The sequence below is a fragment of the Mytilus californianus genome, unplaced genomic scaffold (assembly GCF_021869535.1).
Source record: "Mytilus californianus isolate M0D057914Y unplaced genomic scaffold, xbMytCali1.0.p SCAF_4, whole genome shotgun sequence".
Classification (NCBI taxonomy): domain Eukaryota; kingdom Metazoa; phylum Mollusca; class Bivalvia; order Mytilida; family Mytilidae; genus Mytilus; species Mytilus californianus.
The window spans coordinates 76386889-76411781 of NW_026262690.1; the positions used below are offsets into that span (position 1 = coordinate 76386889).

The following is a 24893-nucleotide window of genomic DNA, read 5'->3' on the forward strand; positions in this document are numbered from 1 at the left end:
GAATGTAATGTTAACTGGCAGAAAAACTAAGTCCATTTATAAGTAAAATACGGAAAAAATGGATTTTTTTTTTTACAAAATTTACTTCTGGATACTATCTGATGATCATAAACAAGGTTCTTTCCAAGTTTGGTAGAAATCCAGGATAGTTTAAGAAAGTTATTAAAATTTCAAAAACTTTAACCACAGAGTGAATGTAATGTTTCCTGGCAGAAAAACTAAGTCCATTTATAAGTAAAATACGGAAAAAATGGATTTTTTTTTTTACAAAATTTACTTCTGGATACTATCTTATGATCATAAACAAGCTTCTGTCCAAGTTTGGTACAAATCCAGGATAGTTGAAGAAAGTTGTTAAAATTTTAAAAACTTTAACCACAGAGTGAATGTAATGTTAACTGGCAGAAAAACTAAGTCCATTTATAAGTAAAATACGGAAAAAATGGATTTTTTTTTTACAAAATTTACTTCTGGATACTATCTGATGATCATAAACAAGGTTCTTTCCAAGTTTGGTAGAAATCCAGGATAGTTTAAGAAAGTTATTAAAATTTCAAAAACTTTAACCACAGAGTGAATGTAATGTTTCCTGGCAGAAAAACTAAGTCCATTTATAAGTAAAATACGGAAAAAATGGATTTTTTTTTTTACAAAATTTACTTCTGGATACTATCTTATGATCATAAACAAGCTTCTGTCCAAGTTTGGTAGAAATCCAGGATAGTTTAAGAAAGTTATTAAAATTTCAAAAACTTTAACCACAGAGTGAATATTTGTGGACGCCGCCGACGACGACGACGACGACGCCGACGCAGACGGAATGTAGGATCGCTATGTCTCGCTTTTTCGACAAAAGTCGAAGGCTCGACAAAAATGAAAGTGGCCGCATCCATGTTCATTCTCAACCTTTATATAAGTTATGTATTATCATCAAATACAACTTACATTTAAATATTAAGAATGAACACAAATGCGGCCACTTCCATTTCAGACGGAAACCGTCTAAAAATTAACCAAAATGCTAAAATTTCAAAGATTTCAATAATTTAGCATGACTTAATGATGCTAGTACCCGATACATGTGCATTGTATTGTCAAAAACAGCCCATATTTATGTTACAGACATATTCTTCTTTCCAATAAAAAGCTAAAAATTTACATTTTAACAATTTGTAAAACTGCTATATTTTGGGGCCAAAAAGGGGTCTTACTGGGCCTACTCCTTTAATGCTAACAAGGTATTTACATTATGGAAGAATGTTACTTCTAAATAATGTTCTAATCACTGATAGCAAATTCTTGGGATGCTTAATAATAACATACTGTGTCAATGTTTCAGACCTCTTTGGTAGTCAATCAGGAAGAAGAAATATGTCCATAGATTTTTTTCAAGTAATTTTTTTATAATATTTAGATTTCTTTTTCCAGTTTGATTACTAATGGTGAAAAACTGTACTATCAAGAATCAAATCATTAATGAAATCATACGATAAAACATGTATGTCAATTATTCTACAGGACAAATAAATACATAAAATGTAAATGAAATAATGATGAAGGAAGGAGAAATCTTGGGATTTGACCTTCCCATACTGAAACTAAAATAATATTTGGAGTCTTCCATTGGTAAGAGTTGACATTGATGAATATGATGAATCTCAATTTAAACACTAGACTAGAATTTCTTCTGCACCTTTTATAACCAAACCAAACTATCTATTCACTAACAAATTAGAAAAGACCACTTATGGACCTTAATCTTTGTAAATAATTATCTGTACCTATAATACATAAATTTTAATCAAAATGATTAGTGTCATGGTATTTATGCCATACTTTTTGCATACAAAAATACAATTTTCTCCTGAAAAACAGAAAGAGTATTAAACATATCAAAAGATCTTATAATCTGTAAGTTTAATAAGTACTTTTGATAATAGCCAATCCTAAGAGATCTAAAAAAAAAAATCTTTAAATAACTGATTTCGACATTTAAAAGGGGCAATTATATGATATTCATTTCTCAGTTTTATCTTTAAAATGAAACAGTGCTCAAGTTAAAAAAACACACATTTACTGCGCTGATGAAACCCAAAACATTACGTTTATTTCACTAAAATTTTCTAACTTATGCAGATCAGCAATTAAATAGCATAATATTTTTAATAGCCATTAAATATCACCAGTATAAAATAGTGCCTATTTTTATGATATTTGAGCTATAAGCATTTAGCTTGAAATCTTTATCTAATTGTACATAAATAATGAAAGGTAAAATAATAAAATTTTCCTGAGCTTGATGCCACCATTGTACTTTTTAAATAAACATTACTTGATTAATTGTTGTTTTCTTTACGTTCAGTGGCAAATATTTCATGCATGTTCAGGACGAGAACAAATTAACAATTAACAATAAATACAATAGGTAGGTTCTACAATAGGGGATTCTTAGATTGAGCAGAAATTTTGCCTTGTAACAGACCTCCTACAGACCCCTCAAAGACTTGTTGCAAGGGTTCTTAATGCCTGAGGCATCCGACCAACAGGCAGATACAAAGAGTGGAAAACATAATACCCACTACTATCATCAGCCATAGATTTCCATTACACTGTGGACAGGATTCAAAACTCTTAAAGCTGCATTTAAATCAGAGTGATCTAATTTATGCTTAATCTTTTATTGTCAGTTACAGGTATTGTCAATTTGAACCATACAATTTTCATTTTGGTGGAACAGTGCCAAATATACCTTAAACAACCTTAAACTCTCAGTAAATTACAAGAAGGATGTTTGCTACTCTGTTTCAAAATAACAAGCTTTTTAAAAGACTGTTATGAATTGATAGTATATAAAGAAAGGAACTAAAAAAGCTGAAAAAAATGAAGGGTCCATGTGCTTGTTTTCGAGATATAAGCCATTGAAAATTTGTTGGGAAATGATTCTCTAGAGACTTTTCATACATTTAACATAGGCACCTTTCTTCTATTAAAAACTATGAAAAAATAACAAGGATTTTATAAGATTTTCAAATATATATATATATATATATATGGCTTTTAAAATTGCATGTAATAAAATTATGAAAAGAAAAGTAGGGGTTGGCAGGCAAAGTTTTTGATGGCACTACATGAATAAAACCAGAGGGTTCCGAATATCTGGCAAAAATTCAAAACCAACAGGAGCGAACATCCTTTAATGTATTCACTAATTTAAGATGATAAAAATTGACAGATTTTGATATCATAGTATAAAACATGAAGAGAAGGTTTTTTTAGAATAGAAAATCTTTTTACTTTTTGTTGATTTTTTGTAAAAATTAAAAAGAACAGTTGGAACTGTTAAATTTATATCTAAGAAGATGCTGTAGTTACATATTTAAGATTTTTTTTAGCAAGCTTTGATAATATTAAGAAATGCTTATTCTATAAAAATTGAATACACAGATTATATAATACTGAACATGCTATTACACCTATTACTCATAACAATATTTAGAATTCAAAAGTTTGGCTTTGATGGGCTATAGTGGATTTTATTGTAAATATCATCAATGATTTTATTGTAAATATCTTCAATTGATTTTATTGTAAATACCATCGATTGAGTTTATTGTAAATATCGTCAATTGATTTTATTGTAAATATCATCAATGATTTTATCTAAATATCATCAATGTATTTTGCTGTAAACATCAAAATTTAGTAATTATAATATTTCTACCATAGCAGATATATTTTCATTTTCAATGTATTATGAAATAAACACATCTTCTTTTTTATATTCACATGGTCACATTAAAAATGTGGAGTATTTCACAACAATGACTGCTCTATCATTATGCTGTCAAACCCATCTGGAGGCTGGTGATAAAAATGGTCAAACTGTACATCTAACACAGCACCTTCATCCACTGAAAAAGAAATAAACTAGCTGGTCAATTGGTGGTGGAAGCAAATCATTTATTCAAAGTAGCTATAAACATTTCACCATGATTGATTGGTGCTGGCTAAGCATTGAGTTACAATTATTCCATGCATATTCAGGACAATTTTTCACTATGAAAATTTGGTAGGAAGACAAGTATTTTTCTTTATTTAATGTTCAATTCTGAGTCAAATAGATAAACTATCAAAACATATAAACCAAAGCTTAGAGGACACTTTATCGGTCCCTTTGTAGTGTCATTTTAAAAAGTGACATTTGACAACAATGTTTTATTACTGTGGATTCATTAATATTCGTGGGATACCAGTGATGAGGATTTACTGATGTCTATTACTGTAAACTAACTTATTTTCATGCATACTTAATTTTGCTTCAAGTTCTTTCTGGCCAAATTCAGTGCAATTTATTTTCCCGATCTTTTCATTATCTTGATATATTTATGTAAGGAAAGATCCAAGTTCCACATATTTGTAACGATTTAACTTTGTGTTATTTTTATACGACTGCAAAAAATTTTGCGGTCATATATTGGTATCACTTCGTCGTCGTCCGAAGACATTTGGTTTCCGGACAATAACTTTAGTATATGTAAATATAAATCTATGAAATTTAAACACAGGGTTTATAACCACAAAAGAAAGGTTGGGATTGATTTTGGGGGTTATGGTCCTAACAGTTTAGGAATTGGGGGCCAAAAAGGGGCCCAAATAAGCATTTTTCTAGTTTCCAGACAATAACTTGTGGTAAGGTGTATGGATCTCTCTGAAATTAGACCACAAGTTTCCATACCACAAAGGGATTGTTAGGATTGGCTTTGGAAGGCGGGGGGTTATGGCTCAAAACTGTTTACGAATAAGGGGAAAAAACAAGGGTTTCCTGGTGAATGGACAATTACTTAAAAGTACAATGTTATGTTTGGATTACCTCCCTTACACTGCTTTTAGATTATGTATAAAGAAATGTTGTATTGTCTTGAGGTGCTTAGCTGTCAATTTATTTTTAGAAGTTACTATTAAAAATGCTGATTAAGGAATATTAATTTTAGCCATGATTATGTATGTCATTTTCTATTTTAAGACTTTTATAATGTATAATTATGGTTGCAAACATTGGAAATTTGAATTGAGATTATGACCATATCTTGAGGCAAAGTTTAATTTTGGACCCTTTTGACCTCAATATGAACCAATTTGATAGCGGGGCCCACAAATAAAAAATAAAATCTAAATACATGGTTAGATTTGGAATATCAAAGAACCCCAATAATTCAATTTTTGATGAAATCAAACAAAGTTTAATTTTGGACCCTTTTGACCTCAATATGAACCAATTTGATAGCGGGGCCCACAAATAAAAAATAAAATCTTAATACATGGTTAGATTCAGCATATCAAAGAACCCCATATATTCAATTTTTGTTAAAATCAAACAAAGTTTAATTTTGGACCCTTTTGACCTCAATATGAACCAATTTGATAGCGGGGTCCACAAATAAAAAATCTAAATACATGGTTAGATTCAGCATATCAAAGAACCCCATATATTCAATTTTTGTTGAAATCAAACAAAGTTTAATTTTGGACCCTAATTTGGACAAACTTGAAAACTGGGCCAAAAATCAAAAATCTAAATACATGTTTAGATTCAGCATATCAAAGAACCCCATATATTCAATTTTTGTTAAAATCAAACAAAGTTTAATTTTGGACCCTTTTGACCTCAATATGAACCAATTTGATAGCGGGCCCACAAATAAAAAATAAAATCTAAATACATGGTTAGATTCAGCATATCAAAGAACCCCATATATTCAATTTTTGTTGAAATCAAAAAAAGTTTAATTTTGGACCCCAACTTGGACCAACTTCAAAACTGGGCCCATAATCAAAAATCTAAACACATGTTTAGATTCAGCATATCAAAGAACCCCTAGAATTCAATTTTTGTTAAAATCAAACTTAGTTTAATTTTAGACCCTTTGGATTTTAATGTAGACCAATTTAAAAAACCGGACCCAAAATTAAAAATCTAAATACACGGTTAGATTTGGCATATCAAAGAACCCCAATAATTCAATTTTTGATGAAATCAAACAAAGTTTAATTTTGAACCCTTTTGACCTCAATATGAACCTATTTGATAGCGGGCCCACAAATAAAAAATCTAAATACATGGTTAGATTCAGCATATCAAAGAACCCCATATATTCAATTTTTGTTGAAATCAAACAAAGTTTAATTTTGGACCCCAATTTGGACCAACTTGAAAACTGGCCCAAAAATCTAAAATCTAAATACATGTTTAGATTCAGCATATCAAAGAACCCCATATATTCAATTTTTGTTGAAATCAAACAAAGTTTAATTTTAGACCCCAACGTGGACCAACTTGAAAACTGGGCCCATAATAAAAAATCTAAACACATGTTTAGATTCAGCATATCAAAGAACCCCAAGAATTCAATTTTTGTTAAAATCAAACTAAGTTTAATTTTGGACCCTTTGGACCTTAATGTAGACAAATTTAAAAAAACAGGACCCAAAATTAAAAATCTTAAATACACGGTTAGATTTGGCATATCAAAGAACCCCAATAATTCAATTTTTGATGAAATCAAACGAAGTTTAATTTAGGACCCTTTTGACCTCAATATGAACCAATTTGATAGCGGGGTCCACAAATAAAAAATCTAAATACATGGTTAGATTCAGCATATCAAAAAGAACCCCATATATTCAATTTTTGTTGAAATCAAACAAAGTTTAATTTTGGACCCCAATTTGGACCAACTTGAAAACTGGGCCAAAAATCAAAAATCTAAATACATGTTTAGATTCAGCATATCAAAGAACCCCATATATTCAATATTTGTTAAAATCAAACAAAGTTTAATTTTGGACCCTTTGGACCTTAATGTAGACCAATTTGAAAACTGGACCCAAAATTAAAAATCTAAATACACGGTTAGATTCGGCAAAACAAATAAATAAATGTGGTCAAAGATTTTACAAATCTAATGCGCCATACTGTGCAATTAAAGATTACTTCTTGAAATTTTTCAATATTTGAAATTTGAAAAAAAAAAAAATATTTGAAGAATAATTCTTTTTAATTTCTGACATCTGAAATGAGAAAAAATTGACCCCCCCACAATTTCTGTTTACCCCCCCCCCCCCTTTTTTTCCCCCCAAAAATTCTTTCACTCAAGATATGGTCATAATCTCAATCAAATTTCCAATGTAGTTTGCAACCATAATTACCCATTTAAATTTACCATAGTGCTAACTTATCTATTTTATAATAGAATTTAAAATATAGTGTCAAATCTTTCATATGGATTTTTTTGTAAAAAAAAAGATGCAACATTTGCAGATATTATTACTGGTCTTCCTTTATAAATATGCATTTCTTTAAACATAATTTAAAAGCAGTGTAAGGGAAGTAACCAGAACGTTGTATTTGGATTACCTCCCTTACACTGTTTTAAATTATCTTAATTGTTCATTAACCATTACTTTATACATAATTTAAAAGCAGTGTAAGGGAGATAATTTCAATGATGTATTTGATTTATCTCCCTTACACTGCTTTAAATTATGTTTTGTACTAAAGTATTTGTCCATTAACCAGGACAACCTTGTTTTTCCCCCTTTTTTGCCCCTAATTCCTAAACGGTTTGAGCCATAACCCCCCAAAGCAAATCCTAACCATCCCTTTGTGGTATGGAAACTTGTAGTATAATTTCAGAGAGATCCATACACCGTTCCACAGTTATTGTCTGGAAACTAGAAAATGCTTATTTTTGGCCCATAATTCCTTAACTGTTGGTACCATAACCCCCAAAATCAATCCCCACCTTCCTTTTGTAGTATTGAACCTTATGGTAAAATTTCAAAGAGATCCATTCACTTAAACTAAAGTTAGAGTGCGAAAACCAATGTGTCTTCGGACGACGACGACACCAACGTCATACCAATATATAAAAAGATAATTTCTTCAATATTATTTTTTTTTTTTGCAAAAGGGGGGGGGGGGGGGGGGGTTAACTTTTTTTTTGGGGGGGGGGGGATTCACAACAGCATAATGTATTGCACAAAAGGAAAAAAATATGGGGGTAAATTTTTTTTTGTTTTTTTTTTTTGGGGGGGTGGGGGTCAATTCGCAACAGCATAGTGTATTGCACAAAAGCAAAAAATTGAATATAAATTCAAATCATATAACCAATTGTACATTCTTTGACTACAGTTATTCTGTGTCAAAAACCTATTATGTGTCAAATATTTAATTACAATCCAAATTCAGACCTGTATCAAGCGTGAATATTGTGTCCATTTTTGCCCCAACTGTTCAGGGTTGTACCTCTGCAGTCGTATCCAGCTGCGCTCGGCGAAGTAATTTATTCTACTTGTGAAAAGCGTGTAAAAAAAAATTGCTCGCAAAAATTATTTAGTTTACAGCAACTCATCTTCTCTTAATCTTGCTGCAGGACTTTCAAATTTGCTCGTATTACACATACATGTCATTACCTACAATTCATATCATCTTTCCATTGTCAGTCAGATGTATATTTTTTTTCCCTCTTGTTTTCAATAATAATAACAGATTTTTCATAAGATTCTGTTATTTTGATTGGCAGACAATAATCTATTTTTATGCCCTTCCTTCAAAAGTAGAGAAGATTATGTTTTCTGATCAGTGCTTCCAGTGGCGGATCCGGGGGGGTTCCGGGGGTTGGAACCCCCCATTTTTTTTGACGATCAATGCATTTGAATGGGGACATATAGTCGAAACCCCCCTTTATCCTGGGTTAGGAACCCCCCTTTTATAAATGGCTGGATCCGCCCTGGCTTCTATCCATCCTGTATCACTCAGGTTAGATGTTGAGATATAAGGTTAATTAGGTTTTTTTTGGTTATTGGGAGATTGTTGTATGGGTTGTAAAGGGTTCATGGGACAACTGTGCTTCAGACAACATGTCATAAAATTACAAATAGAAACAGTAGCCATTTGCGCTGTTCAAGATGGTTTTAAAAAAAGAATCAATTAAAGAACCTTAGTGAGCGCGCTCACATACCCCACGTCCCCACATTGTCATTGGAGAAATAAAATAAGTGTAAGTAAAAAAAATTGAATCATAATTTCCTGTCAATATGCACATCTACATAGTATGTCCTTATTATCTACAAAGTTTCATGAAATTCTGTTTTGTGGTTTCAGAGGAGTTGCGATGACAAACCGTTGCAGAAGTACATTGAAGCAAATAAGTTCAAAGGGGTGTAACTCCTAGAAAAAAAATTGAATCGTAATTTCCTGTCGATATGCACATCTACATAGTATGTCCTTATTATCTAAAAAGGTTTCATGAAATTCTGTTGTGTGGTTTGAGAGGAGTTGCGATGACAAGAAACAGGACTGACGGACTGACGGGCGGACAGACGGACGGACAGACGGGTCAAAAACATTATACCCTTCGCAAAAAATTTGCTTGGGGTATAATAAATCACCAAAACCACATGGGAAAACCAAAATACAATATAGTTATTTGCCATTGAAAAAACATGTACTTATTAAGAATATGATTGTAAAGTTTCATAAAAGAGAGGGTCTGGATGGGGTTTACAGAATAGAGAATAATAGGCCAATACTTCTAAATTATAAATTGTAGAGAACAATGTGCAAAATTTATAAAGAACATGAAGAAATGAGAAAATTGGCATAAAATTTTAATGAACACAGAATTAAAGGACCCTCATAACAGCATTTTGATTTTTTTTAGACCTTTAAAACATTTTTCTTGAAAATGTATACCAGTAATACCTACCATAAAACACAGGAAAAACAGTTCCCTTCATTCCAGAGAAGGGACAATTCATAGGCTGGCCATTCAAGTAAAAGTTTAAATGAACATGGTCATATGTTATCCCCTGAAAAGAAAATTAATTGTAATATCATAGTAACATACTCACAACTTTTTAAGTAATATTTGAAGAACATGATAATCTATTTCTAAGTTTGGAAAACAATTCAATGTAGCAATATTAGGGAACAAACTTCACTCTCAACGTTTAATAAGAGTAAAGTCTGAACCATTTAAGTTGCCTCAGCATAATTATACATACCCATTCTGGGATTTAGATTATTGTAGTGAGAGTAAAAGGGCTCAGTTCAACTAATAAATTATTTTATACAATATCTCATAGACTCTTTTACAAAAAAATTATTCTTCACAAAATTTACATTTATTAATATTTTCTTAGTAATAAATAATATGGAAACTTTGATTGTGGATTCGTCCTTTTTTCAATGGTACAACTGCTGACCAAATATGAAGTCCTGGTTATTCTAGTAATTTAGTAGTTTCTGAGAAAAGTATGACAATATTTATTTGTTGGACCAACAGACAAAAAAGACAGACTAATTGCAATATAGCACTTACTCCTTGAGTGGTGGTATAATAATAACAACATGGCTTTTGGGTCTTTGATTGTTTCATTCAGTTTGTTGCACATGAACCTCACTCACAAATTTTTGAGTTAGGCCAAATATTTTTAATTCAGATCTGAATACTTCTTTTCCAATAGTATATATATATTATTACCAAAATATCTCCTTCATTTAAGCTCTGACTCATAGTTCCTTTTTGTTCTTTGTTATGGTACATAACAGCATCATGATTGACAACCCATGAATCACTATCTTGTCCTAGTGGTACTGTATTTACATTACATCTCTTTGTGGCAAGACCAACTCCCCATACACCTAAATAAATATAAATTAACAACCTAAAATAGCATGATTATTACAAAAATAGATGATATGGTGCCCTACTTCAAAAGATCTATGAGAAAAGTATACCACAGCAATCTTTGCTAAACTTATTATCAGTTAACTAAGTGTAAAATGTAGGTCATGATGATCCGAATGTTCAGTTTTACAGTTATCATTATAAATTGGTTAACTTATATGATGTCTCTGTGTCTCAACTCAACAGCAACATGTTTTTTGTGGTCTTTTGATACTAAAATAGTCGTCTAATCTGTAAATTTACCCATTGTGTCCTATTTCCAATAGTGACATTTTAACTGTCAGAGTGTGGATATGCATAGTGTTTGATGCATGCATGCATTGCAAGAGAGGCTTACCCTGTTGATGCACCCTTTCTTGCTCCTTTTAGAGTCATTGTGATTCCCTCAGTTTTTTTACCTTGATTTGTATCTTAGGGAGCTACCATTTGATATTTATGGGGGGGGGCTAGGATGAAATTTGAAAAAAATAGGCAGGACAGGATTTTTGAGTAAAAAAAAAGGCAGGATAAGACACTTCCAAAAAAAAAAAGTCAGGATGACAATTTAGGTAAAAAAAAGTCAGGATAAACTTTAAAAAAAAAGGCAGGACCGAACAGAGTGAAAAATAAAAAGGCAGGACAGAGATTACAATTAAAAAAAAATGCAGGACACAATTTTTCATCCTAGCCCCCCATAAAAATCAAATGGTAGCTCCCTTATAAATTTATGAGATTTGAACATATGTAAACTACTGCTACATTAAATTTACCAACTTGATAAGCATTGTTTAAAAGTATCATTTATTTCAGTCCAAGATTGCCTTGATGTAGTTTTGGAACTGGTTGAGTCCCCTGAGGCAGTGACCCCAACCATTACATGTATCTTAAAACAGGCCATCAGATATTTTAGTTCAGACAACATTTCATATGATATATTTTACATCTAATTCCTATTTTTTTTTTATACAGAGGTTATGGTCACTCAATTTTCAAACAGAAAAAGAGGTACACTGGTAAAAAGAGACTTGAAATGCAATCTGAATCAATTGCTTTACACATCAAACCAACTAGAAACATTTAAAGCAGTGTGATATTTATCAAAAGGAAAAATGGCGCAAAATTACATGCCTTGTCAGTTTTGTGAAAGTTCTCATGAAATCAAGTGGAAATGTTTTAACTGTGAACTGAATTTATGTGATAAATGTAAAGACAGAATTCACACTAAAAGTGAAGCCTTAAAGGAGCATTTCATTACAGACATTAAAGAGGCAGCTGAGGTGATTCACAGACTAGATCCAAGAAATATATGGTGTTTGAAACATAAGGAAAAGTGTTCAATTTACTGTAAGATGTGTTTAAAACCAGGCTGTCTGTTCTGTGCTCCTCTCCATGCCTCTCATGAAGTTGTCAAAATTGAAAATGCCTATGAAAATCAGATTTCAAAACTTTGTCAAGTAATGGTCACCACAGACAAGGACGTAAAGTTTTTAAATGACAATATAAAAAAGATATATGAACTAATCCTGCCAGCTAATTTGGAGTATTACAATGAAATCAAACTCAGAATTGAAGAAAGGGAAAATAAAATGAAAGAAATGGTCAGCAATGAGGCCAAAACATTAATAAAAAAACTTGATGAAACTTATGCATTAAAAGAAAAAGAACTTTTAGATCAAAAAGAAAAGTTTACATCCAATATTGATATTATAAAACAAAGAAAGGTAAAAATATGTGAAACTTTTCAATCCTGCTTAGCAATATCTGTTTTGGATACTATTGCAAAAATTGATGTGAACCCTTTGGATAAGAAGGCAATGGAAATTTCTGATAATACATTTGCATTTACATTTCCTCATGAGCCGCAGAGCAGTATAAAATTTGGATCCTTAATCAAAATTCCAACTTTACATATATTGCAGACTTTTGACACTGACATTTCTTATACAACTCTTATGAAATCTCTACCAGATGGCTCAATTGTTGCACGAGAAGGTTGTACATTAAGATACATGTACTTTACTGATTCTGAAGTTGTCCCTATTGAAACGAAAATATTTGAAAAGTTGCCTATTGAAAATATGACTGTATGTGAAACTGGTGATATTTTATTTACTATTTCTGACACATCTCAGGCATCAGTAAAACCCGCTGACATTATGTGTGCTAAAGCAAATGGACAAATAGAAAAAATTACCACAATAAAGCCTAAAGTTATTTTAAGGGGAATTCATGCAACTAGCCACAATATATTTGTGGGATATGACAGCCCAGACATATTAAGTGTCTTGATTTTGGATATGCAAGGAAATGTTATTGTAACTTTGAAGGCACCAGGTGTAAAAAGAGAAATTAAAAAATATGAAGAACTTTATTATGATGACGGAGAAATTCCATGGAAACTTACTACAAATATTAATGGAGATATATTAATAATGAGTGGTGATTGTTACGAGAGCCTTCAAGGAAAGGTTGTTGCTCTTGACCGCACGGGCCAGTTTAAATGGGTATATTTTGGAGTGGAATCTTTTTTCTTTGGACCTTCTCACATTGAAACAACTTCAAATGGTTTAATTCTGGTGCTGAATAGGTTTGATTACAGCATTCATGTGGTATCAATGGAAGGAGAGTTTCTAACAATGTTTGGTGAAGAAGAAGGTATAAATAACCCCCACTGTCTACACATTGACCAAGACGATCAATTATATATTGCCAGTCATGAAGATGGAGAGTGTGTTGATAAAATTTTGATTGCTAAACTCTGTATTTAAAGAATAATTTGCAAATAGAATTTGTATGTGCATACAATGAATGTATATGTGCACAACAGTGGCGGATTTAAAGGGTTTTCCAGGGGGCCCGGGCCCCCCCCCCCCCCCTATTTGGGGAAAAAAATTGGTTGATTATTTAGGGAATCACTGAAGCATGACTGGAGCAGGCCCCCTCTTAGGCAGTCAGTGGGCCCCCTTATGAAAATTTCTGGATCCGCCACTGCACAAAATTCCAAAAAGAAAATGCTTAATATCCTTATATTTGTGTGAAGAATTTTTACAAAAATAGCCTCTCTCATGATAGTTATATACTATGATTATGACTGCTGGAGCCAGGAATGTGTAACTGCATAAATCAATGTGCTTTTCTTGAACAGTATTGTTCAAAGAAAAGTTAGTTCCCCTTAAAATAAAATGTATTTCATAGAATAATTTGCATTGCACTTGAATATGAAAATACCAAAAGCTATGAAACTGAATTTGAATCTTTGGAGTCATTAATATTCATGGGATACCAATTTTTGTGGATTTTGAGGGTAAAAGTAAACAATGAATTTAGATGTTCAACAAAACACAAATTATCTAAAAGCTTGTATACAGACTGAAAAAATCAAAAATTCAAATATTACATACTAATACAATTTTTCTATCAATCCACGAAAATTGGTACCCATGAAAATAAATGAATCCCCAGTAATCTTCTTTTAATGAATTGTCTGTTGTTGTCAATTATATTAAGAAGGAGTGCAACAAAATTATTACAAGAAGGCATAGTTATATGAGGGTATGGATGGGGGTCTCAATGTCTATATTCTTTAAATTTCAAGGGCCTTTTTCTTCATCTTTAAAAATAATGCTTATTCTGCAAAATTCTCATGAAAATGATTTTACTATTAATATTTTCTGTAACCATATGATTTCTTTCATTCATTTCTGTAATCAGTATTGTATTAATACCTCATTCTTTATTTTTTCCACAGTTATTCTTTATACTTATACACCCCATTATTCTGAATTTCTCTATTCTTTATATTTTTTGCCCATTTTTCTCTATTCATTATTTTATTTTGGCCATTATTCTCTATTCTGTAAACCCCATTCAGACCCTTTTATCTAATATGTAAACATGCAATGATAGAAATTCTTTCATATTAAATTGTTATCTTGTTGCTGCACATACAATTAAATGTGTTTGTTAGAGTTATGCCCCTTTATACATATTGAATTTGAAATGATTGCCATTTCTTCATTAAATATAACGGAATTTCTGGGAGATATTGATTGTGTTTTTCATTTTCCTTTTCCTCATGTATACAAAGTGCCAGATTGAGTGCATCAAAGGGAAAAAATAAGATGACTCTTGTAGGAAAAGATTTTTTTTTCAAATAAAAAAAAATTGCTAGAATAATTTGTTAGAAAATATTATTATAAATTGTTTTTGAATGATTTTTGTTTGTGGTTCATGTTCAATAAAATTTCAGAAAATGTTCTATGTTTTGTTTAGATGGATTTATACATCAGTATATATGTAACAAGATGTTACAAACGAAAATGTGCTTTAAATTAAATCCCTTGTTATGTGTTTTTCAAACTGAAAAGAGGTGAATTTATATAAAAATAAGGAGTTATGGTATGATTGCCAATGAGAAAACTATCCGCCTGAGTCTAAATGATGCAGATATTAGCAAATTAAGGTTGGGACAGGCACATAAAGAATGTAGTGTGGTTAAACATGTTTATGAGTGCTCAACTCTTCCCTATCCTGGGACAGTGGTGTAACCAGCACAACATAAGATCAAATTGGAAAAATCAGTTGGAAATGGCTTGCCATCAGATTGGTCATGTTGGTACGAAAGACAAAAAGAATATAACAAAAATTTTAAAGACACAAAGTACCGATCTAAGAGTACTCACAGTTACTGAAAGCTAGTTGAAAGCCAATTACAACTAATAAAGAAATCATGTTCTCCCTGACTAAAGTACACCCAACAGATTTAGTGTAAAGACATCTTTCCTTCATCCAATAAGTTTAATTTGTTCTCATCCTGAGTATGCATGAACATTTGCCACTGGACATTATGTGAACAACAAGCAATTAATCTTGAACTCAATTTGGCAAATGTTTAAGGCCTTTTGTCTTCCTGTTTTGTGATGGTTGAAAATTGATGACTCAAGAAAGGAAAAATGAACACAACATATAAAATTGAGAATGGAAATGGGGAATGCGTCAAAGAGACAACAACCCGTCCAAAGAGCAGAAAACAATGGAAAATCCTGCACCAGGAGGCGGGCTTCAGCTGGCCCCTAAACAAAATGTGTACTCGTTCAATGAAATGGACGTCACACCGAACTCCAAAACATATAAATGAACTAAAATTAAAATAAACTGCTTCGCTAAGCGCAGCTGGATACGCCTGCAGAGGTCTAACCCTGAACAGTTGGGGCAAAAATGGACACAATATTCAAGCTTGATACAGGTCTGAATTTGGATTGTAATTAAATATTTGACATACATCTATTATAGGTTTCTGAATAAATGTAGTCAAAGAACTTGAAGTTGGTTATATGAATTGAATTTATATTCAATTAAAGATTTCTTGCTGTTGTGCAATACACTGTGCTGTTGCGCAATACTTAGTAAATCTGTTGTCAGACTATAAACAAATAAAATTTATAAAATTCTAAAGGGAGCTTACATCAATAGATATAAACAGTTCACCAAAGTTTCATACGAATTGCTGAAAGCATTTTTGAGTTTTTTTGTCTGAAAATTGGAAAATCCCCCTTTTTTAATGAATAAACCCCATAATTCGGAAATGTAAAATCTAAAATTTATAAAATTCTAAAGGGAGCTTACATCAATAGATATCAACAATTCATCAAAGTTTCATGAGAACTGCTGAAAGCATTTTTGAGTTATTGTCCGAAAACTGGAAAATCCCCTTTTTTTTTATGAATAAAACCCCATAACTCGGAAACGTAAAATCTAAAATTTATAAAAATCCAAAGGGAGCTCATGTCAATAGATATAAATAATTAACCAAAATTTCTTGCAAGTTGGTGAAAGCATTCTTGAGTTATTGTCCGAAAACTGGAAAATCCCCCTTTTTTTAATGAATAAAACCCCATAACTTGGAAACGTAAAATCTAAAATTTATAAAAAACGAAAGGGAGCTCACGTCAATAGATATAAACAATTCACCAAAGTTTTAAGCAAATTAGTTAAAGTGTTTTTTGAGTTAATGTCCGACATGTTGATGACGGACGGACGGACAGACAGACGTACAACGGTATACCATAATACGTCCCGTAAACGGGCGTATAAAAACATACAAGACTAACAAAGGACAGAGGCTCCTGACTTGGGACAGGCGCAAAAATATGGCGGGGTTAAACATGTTTTGTGAGATCTCAACCCTCCCCCTATACCTCTAGCCAATGTAGAATAAACAAACACACAGCAATACGCACAGTAAAACTCAGTTTAAAAGAAGTCGGAGTCCGATGTCAGAATAGGTAACAAAAGAAACTAAGCAAAATGACAATGATACATTAATTAACAAGTGACTACTAGCAGTTACTGACATGCCAGCTCCAGACCTCAATTTAACTGATTGAAAGATTATGTCTTCATCATATGAAAATCAAGCACAATCCCTCCCGTTAGGGCTTTAGTATCATACCATCATAAAATATATGAGAAGAACATATAACCCATACCATGCCAACAACTGGTTTTAGAATAAATGTGTTTATTTCCGATGCAAAGACCCTATGAGTGAATCAATATTAATACCAAAATATGCCATCTTTAATGATCTGACAACAGTATTGTAACCATATCTCTTTTGAATAAGTCTGCTTAAAGGTTTGGTTAGCTTTTGAGGTGAATGTCGACATTTTTGTGCTTTGTATAGAACATTACCATAAAAGATTGGATGTGAAATACCTGAACTTATAAGATGTCTGCATGTTGATTTATGTTTACGAATGATGTCCTTGTACCGATGATAAAATTTAGTAAATGTTTTGACTAGTTTGTGATATCGAAAACCCTGGTGTAATAATTTTTCAGTAATACAGAGATTTCTTTCGTTAAAATCAAATACGTTGTTACATACACGAGCAAATCGAACAAGTTGAGATATATAAACACCATAAGATGGTGACAAGGGAACGTCACGATCTAAAAATGGATAATTAACAATAGGAAATGAAAAATCATCTCTTTTATCATAAATTTTGGTATTAAGCTTTCTTTTCAAATATCATATTAAACAAAGATTTTGACAGTTGGAGAGTAAGACCATAGTAAGTCCATTCTAAAGACAACAATAGGTCACATAAATAAGGCTCCCATTCCTTCTTAATGTTGCTTTCGCAGAAAAAACAATTGGTAGCAAATTTCTGATTTCTAGTTCGTACTTAGTGTTGGAGTCTAGAAACAATATCATTTCTCCTGTTTTCGTAACCCTTAATAAAACCTGTTTTAACTTAATCGTGAAGACTTTTTGTGAAATATATATTGTATTTCATTCCTCTCGCACATTGATGTCAACAAGCAAATGATATATATCTTAAACTGAATTACTGTGGATTCATTTATTTTTGTGGGAACCAATTTTCATGGATAATTGAATTCATAGTTTTGACAGATTCTGTATACATTCCTATAGAAAAATCTTAATTTGTTGAACATTTAAATTCATGGTTCCCCTATATCCACGAACATTGGTATCCAACGATTTTATAATGAATCCACGAACATTGGTATCCAACGATTTTATAATGAATCCACGAACATTGGTATCCAACGATTTTAAAATGAATCCACGAACATTGGTATCCAACGATTTTATAATGAATCCACGAACATTTGTATCCAACGATTTTATAATGAATCCACGAACATTGGTATCCAACGATTTTAAAATGAATCCACGAACATTGGTATCCAACGATTTTATAATGAATCCACGAACATTTGTATCCAACGATTTTATAATGAATCCACAGTATACTAATTAGATTTTAAGTGTGTTTTCACCTGAAATGCAAAGGCAAAATTTGATATACACTCATTCCATTGATTGATAAGGTTTGATTTTGACATTTTTTTTAAACTCCCCCCCCCTTTCTTGAAATTGCCTTGGAGTTCAGTATTTTGTTATACTTTTTCGTGCAATGAAAGTTTGTGTGGATTAATTCCCCTCTTTGTAGCATGACACAAAGGTAAGACGCTTTCTTTACTCCCAGTTTCATGTGATCAATGCTCAAGCTAAATTCAATTTATATTGAAAAGAATCTTTCAAAGAAACTTGTCAACTTAAGTGGCTTACTACAAGGATTTTTAGAATATCTATCATTTCATAAAATAATCATCCATGTATGCTCAACTTGAATCAAGGTATTAAGGGTAAGGAGCAATTAAACCAAAAGCAACCAAATTGTGGTACACATTGCTTTCTTCACATCTGAAAATACTTTGGAGAGGGAAGGGGGTATTTTGATTGCCATTTATTTATGCAACTCCAAATCGTGTGATTCGATATATTCTGCAGGGCACAGCTTGATGCAAATGCAGAGGTCAAACCCTGAACAGTTTGGGCAAGTATGGACACAACATTCATTCAAGCTTCATACAGCTCTGAATTTGGATTGTGATTAACTATTTGACACAGCATAGGTTTCTGACACAAAATGAATGTGGTCTAAGAACTCAAAAATTTGAAAATATGACATTTACCTATTATGGTCCAATTTCCAAAATCTAAATACATGGTTAGATTCAGCATATCAAAGAACCCCAAGAATTCAATTTTGGATGATATCAAACAAAGTTTAAGTTTGGACCCTTTGGACCTCAATGTGGACCAATTTGATAACAGGGCCAAAAATCCAAAATCTATACACATGGTTAGATTCAGCATATCAAAGAACCCCAAGAATTCAAGACTTTGAATTAAACCCCATTGAAATTGGTCAAGAAATAAGTAATTGTATTAGAAAAGTATTGTTTTTGGCCCTTTTCTACTAAATAGTTAGGGCCATAACCCCAAAAATCAATCCCAACCTTCCTTTTGAGGTATGGAACCTTGTGGTACAATTTCATTGAGATCCATACACTAATACTCAAGTTATTGTCCTGAAACAAGAAAATTGCTTGTTTTTGGTCCCTAATTCCTTAACGGTTTGGGGGGCCATAACCCCCAAAATCAATCACAACCTTCCTTTTGAGGTTTGGAACCTAGTGGTACAATTTCATAGAGATCCATACACTTATACTCAAGTTATTGTCCGGAAACAAATGTCTTCGGACGACGACAACGTCATACCATTATAAGACGGCAAAAATTTTGCGGTCTTATAAAAATGTCTTTCTTTATTTCCAGTCACAACAGTTTACGAACTTAAAATAGTTTATTGTGTAAGCGAGCATATATTCTTATTCTTAGTAGATCAATTGATCACTTATATTCTTGAGAATGTCCACTCAAAAGCAAAGTATTTTTCATACATGTATAAAACATGTATCAAAAAGTTTGGCTTTAATTTTTTTGGGTAAAAAATTCCAAATATAGTAATCACTTGGTCTCCATTGTAAATTTGTTGTTTTCAAAAATTCAGTTAAACTCGGGTCAGCTTTCCGACTGTTGATAATAAATAATATTTGGTGTCAAAATTTATCTTATAATTACCTGTACTCTGTAGCTTAACTTCAAAGTAAGCTTTATCTTGTGCTATAGGAGCATTTGACAATGCTGCTCCTGTTCCACATATTCTTTTACCATTTTTCACAATCACAACATCATTACCTGAAATGTTAAACATGTGTCCATTTCTACATTTTACCATAAAAAAATAGTGATAAACTGATTAGTATAAATTTACAAAAATAACAGAAAATCTGCCAATAGGAAATTTTCTTTTTATTTTTTATTGCCATTTAAAGAACAGCTTAAAATTGTTATCTGAATCAAAATTTTAGTTTTAATTTCTTAAAAAATATTAATAATTTTAAGGTGAAAATTGACATGAATGTATGAACCATTACAGCCATTATCCTGAAATACAAAATTAAATTTTGTTCTTCACTGAAAATTGATACCTGAATTTTGGTTTAATAGATATAAGAAGATGTGGTATGAGTGCCAATGAGACAACTCTCCATCCAAGTCAAAATTTATAAAAGTAAACCATTATAGGTCAAAGTACTGTCTTCAACATGGAGCCTTGGCTCACACTGAACAGCAAGCTATAAAGGGCCCCCAAAATTACTAGTGTAAAACCATTCAAACGGGAAAACCAACGGTCTAATCTATATAAAAAAACAAGAAACGAGAAACACTTATGAACCACATCAACAAACGACAACTACTGAACATGAGATTCCTGACTTAGGACAGGTGCAAACAATTGCAGCGGGTTTAAACGTATTAATGGTACCAAACCTTCACCCTTATCTGAAACAATAGTGTAACATCACAACATAGAAAGACATACTATAAAATATCAATTGAAATGGCTTAACTCAATCAAAAATAATACCCATTATAATGAGGATAATACCCATTATGAGATTACCTGTTTCATGTAAGCACTGGCTACTCTTACCCTCAAAAAGTAACAATAAGAAATAATTATTGTTACTTCTGAGACTAATTGCTGAAATGTGTCTCCGGACAGGGACCCAATTTCATATGGAAATCGCAGCTACAATAATATCATTTTTTAATGTTCCCTGCAAAATTTTGTATTTGCAAATTATGTCTTTTGTTTTGTGTAGAATCTGGCTTTTTTGTTTGAAGCCTTTGGCTTTTTTGTACTGTTTTTCGTATGTATACGCTGTTTTACATATATTTGAAAAAAATTTATATGAATAAAAATCTATTTATTGAACATAGCAACGATAAATTGAAAGCACATTTATACATATTTAGAATTCTTTTAGATATTTATTTTGGTGGCACTTCCTGCACATCCAGTATGTAGCCTTATGTGACATTTTGATTTTGTGACATTTACGGAAAAGTGCACAAATTTGAAAGTCGTCTAAACTTTAGACGACTTTCATAAATGTCACAAAATCAAAATGTCACACTTTAGACGACTTTCAAATTTGTGCACTTTTCCGTAAATGTCACAAAATCACAATGTCACATAAGGCTACATACTGGATGTGCAGGAAGTGCCACTCTAAAGTGAGTTATTATAATCCACCCCATTTGGGAAAAGGGAACATCATATTTTTCGAAAGTTAGTCTTGGAAGTAGCAATAATTATTTCTTATTGTTACTCTTGCACTTTGTTATATTTTACACTTAAATGCAAAAGCTTTTTGCACCCATTTGTATCCCATTTTTGGTATTATATCCCAAACAGGATATTATAAACCATTTGGGTGATTGGTCCCAACATGAAAAATATATGTTGTGCATTTCATTCAAACTATGCTAAGTGAACAAACTTGAGGGACAAACAAATCTGTCTAGCTTACAATCAAATCAAAGAGTAGTACTCCACAGTTAGGTGTGTGGTTTTTCATTTTGGTCCAGTGGATTTTTCAAATATGAAAGTTAGTGGGCATTAAAATTCATTTTTGATAGCTGAAGATTAATATAGCCTACAAAATGGGTTTATTTAGTCTTAGATGCATGATTTTTTTTTATTAGTTGTTAGTGGCTTTGAACTAGCTGTCAGTAACTGCAAGTACTCTCAGATCTGTACTTAGTGTCATTTGGATGTACAAGTACCCGGCCACGTCCACTTGTATTTGTAGTATTTGTATTTTTATCCATCTGATGAGTTAAGCCTCTTTCAACTTATTTTTATAGTTCTTTCTTATGTTGTACTGTTACACCACTGTCCGAGGTTAGGGGAGGGTTGGGATCCCGCTAACATGTTTAACCCCGCCACATTCTGTATGTATGTGCCTGTCCCAAGTCAGGAGCCTGTAATTCAGTGGTTGTCGTTTTTATTATGTGTTACATAGTTGTTATTCGTTCATTTTTTGTACATAAATTTGGCCGTAAGTTTTCTCGTTTGAATTGTTTTACATTGTCATTTCGGGGCCTTTTATAGCTGACTGTGCAGTATGGGCTTTGCTCATTGTTGAAGGCCGTACAGTGACCTATAGTTGTTAATTTCTGTGTCATTTGGTCTCTTGTGGAGAGTTACAAGTCTCATTGGCAATCATACCACATCTTCTTTTTGATATCATATAAACATCAAGATTGTGTAATATACAATGTATGAATTTTGGGCTGTTTTCTGTATGACACTCGAGACATTGGTTCAGAAATTATTGTATTTGTTTTTTTCCCACTTTTTTATCGTAAGAACTTAGTGATTTAATTTTACAAAAAAATGATTGAGACAAAAGACACCCAATTTTTATTTGACCATTTGAAAGATTATCTTTCTGTCAATAGTTTCAAAAAAGGTATCACTCAAACTGGGATTGAAATTCTTCTTTGAAACCTATTTTTGGCATTTTCATGCCCATTTTGCAATATTTTATGGTTATGCAGAATGTTGCCATAGATATATATATATGCAAAAAAGATATTATATTTCACCGTTTTAACTGTTGAAAATTAACTATTATAATGCCTGGACTAGAAGATTATTAAAAATTTTGTGGGTCAATTTTTATTTTATATCCTAACTGTGGAGTGCTACCATTGGACTTTTACCCATATTCACGGTAAACAAACTAAAGGGCCATATGACATCTTCGTATTTCACTTTAATATCTCAAGTTTTTGAATGAGGTCAATTGTTGTAAATGATGTTATTGAACAATCAATGATTACTGTGACGTAAAAACATATTATCATCGTGTCTTCCAAAATGTATGGGAAACTGCAGGAATGTTAGTCCCAGGTTGCTCTGACTTCCAACAGGATTGCTAGTCGTTTCGTAACCTGGTCGTTTCGTACCTGGTCGATTCGTAACTACGTTGATTTGTAACTGAAACGTTTCGTACCTGGTGTGATTAGATATGGTAATAAAGTGCGTCTTTATTAGTTTGAATTAATTATTTTAAATCAAACAGTTAAAGAAAATATATATTTATATATAAATCAATTACATTTTGTAACTAGTTTTGTCTCTAGAAGTGTATATATATCTCTTAGAATTGTTTATATATGATTATTAAAGCCAAAATAAATTGCTTGTCTTTTGTTCTTATTATTATTTAATAATAACAATATTGTAATAATTTAAAACTTTGTAAAATTATATAAGTCTTGACGAATTTGTGCTTTGGTGTTCCTTCTGTAGTGATATAGGCTCCAACATCGACAGACTAAAACAAGAAACATGAAAGAAAGAACTTATGATAGAAAAAAAAGAAGATTAATAAAGAACTAAGCAAAATAGAGATGAGTGGTGTAAAGTATTGGAGACATCAATGCACTTGGCAGAAGACTAAATGATACTTTGATAAAGACGGGGTACATCTAAATGATGACAGACATTTTAAATTCTTCTATTCTATTCCTTTGTATGCAAAACTGTACTTGTAAAGTATAAAATTATGTGCAATCAATTATTCAATAAATAAATATAGATATGTATACATCAATAAGTAGATTTAAGAAGATGTGGTATGAGTGCCAATAAGTCTTTTTATTATTTTTAATCGAAACATTTTTTCCATAACCTACAACTCATATCATGATATACATGTATTGTTATAAGGTTAAGAAACGTCTCAGTTACAAAACGAACTAGTTAGTTACGAATGGACTAGGTACGAAACGACTAGGTTACGAAACAACCTGCACCCTCCAACAGCTGTTTTGCAAGCCGTTGGACGTCAGAGCAAACTCGGACTACAGAAATATTTATAAAAACACAGAAATCTGATATTCTATCAATGGTAAGGTAAAGGGGCTTCCAAAAGATCATCAGGTTTTTTTTTATAGTTACCAACGATTTTTCAGATGCCCAGATACCTTGATAGAATTTCTGATTCCTGTGATAAAAACCAGATATTATTTTTAAAAAGCATTTACCCATGTGATTGGTGTCAAGTTGTACTGTAGGAATTTCCTTCAAGGGTATATGTCCTGAATTGCCATTTAGCATTCTTAAACAGCAAAGACATCTTGTAAGTGACATTTTTATTATAGTACAATTTTTTTGTCAAATATTGTTTTTTTTAAGGAAATCCGGAAATTAGTCTCTGAGTAATGTTATATTTTGAGACTGTAAAGACAAATTTGCAATCTTTAACATAAATTGTTAGATTTCATGTCAATTCTAGACATTTAGTCACATCAATTGTTCTTATATTATTCTAAGAAAGACATGAATTTGGATGAAATGTGTATTTTCCATGACTGCTTTATATTCGTTCCATCTCGGAATGTGGTCTTGTTTTATG

At 31.8% G+C, this 24893-nt stretch overlaps 1 protein-coding gene across 1 annotated transcript; it reads right to left on the bottom strand.

Annotated features, from left to right (window-relative positions):
- Window positions 1-1743: 1743 nt before the first annotated feature.
- On the bottom strand, window positions 1744-24880 carry LOC127698763 (SPRY domain-containing protein 7-like). Its single transcript, XM_052202433.1, has 5 exons — window positions 24523-24880; window positions 20197-20313; window positions 10545-10705; window positions 9768-9870; window positions 1744-3911 (listed from the first exon to the last, which is right to left on the bottom strand). The coding sequence occupies exons 1-5, from the start codon at window positions 24626-24628 to the stop codon at window positions 3814-3816; spliced, it is 585 nt and encodes a 194-aa protein (XP_052058393.1). The 5' UTR covers window positions 24629-24880; the 3' UTR covers window positions 1744-3813.
- Window positions 24881-24893: the final 13 nt, after the last annotated feature.

Excerpts from the sequence above, each read along its gene's own strand:
- LOC127698763 (XM_052202433.1), bottom strand. The coding sequence starts at position 24,628 with ATGTCACTTACAAGATGTCTTTGCTGTTTAAGAATGCTAAATGGCAAT. Across the intron at positions 20,314-24,522 it reads ACTTGACACCAATCACATGG|GTAATGATGTTGTGATTGTG; the intron begins GTAAATGCTTTT and ends TTAACATTTCAG. Across the intron at positions 10,706-20,196 it reads AGTTAAGCTACAGAGTACAG|GTGTATGGGGAGTTGGTCTT; the intron begins GTAATTATAAGA and ends ATATTTATTTAG.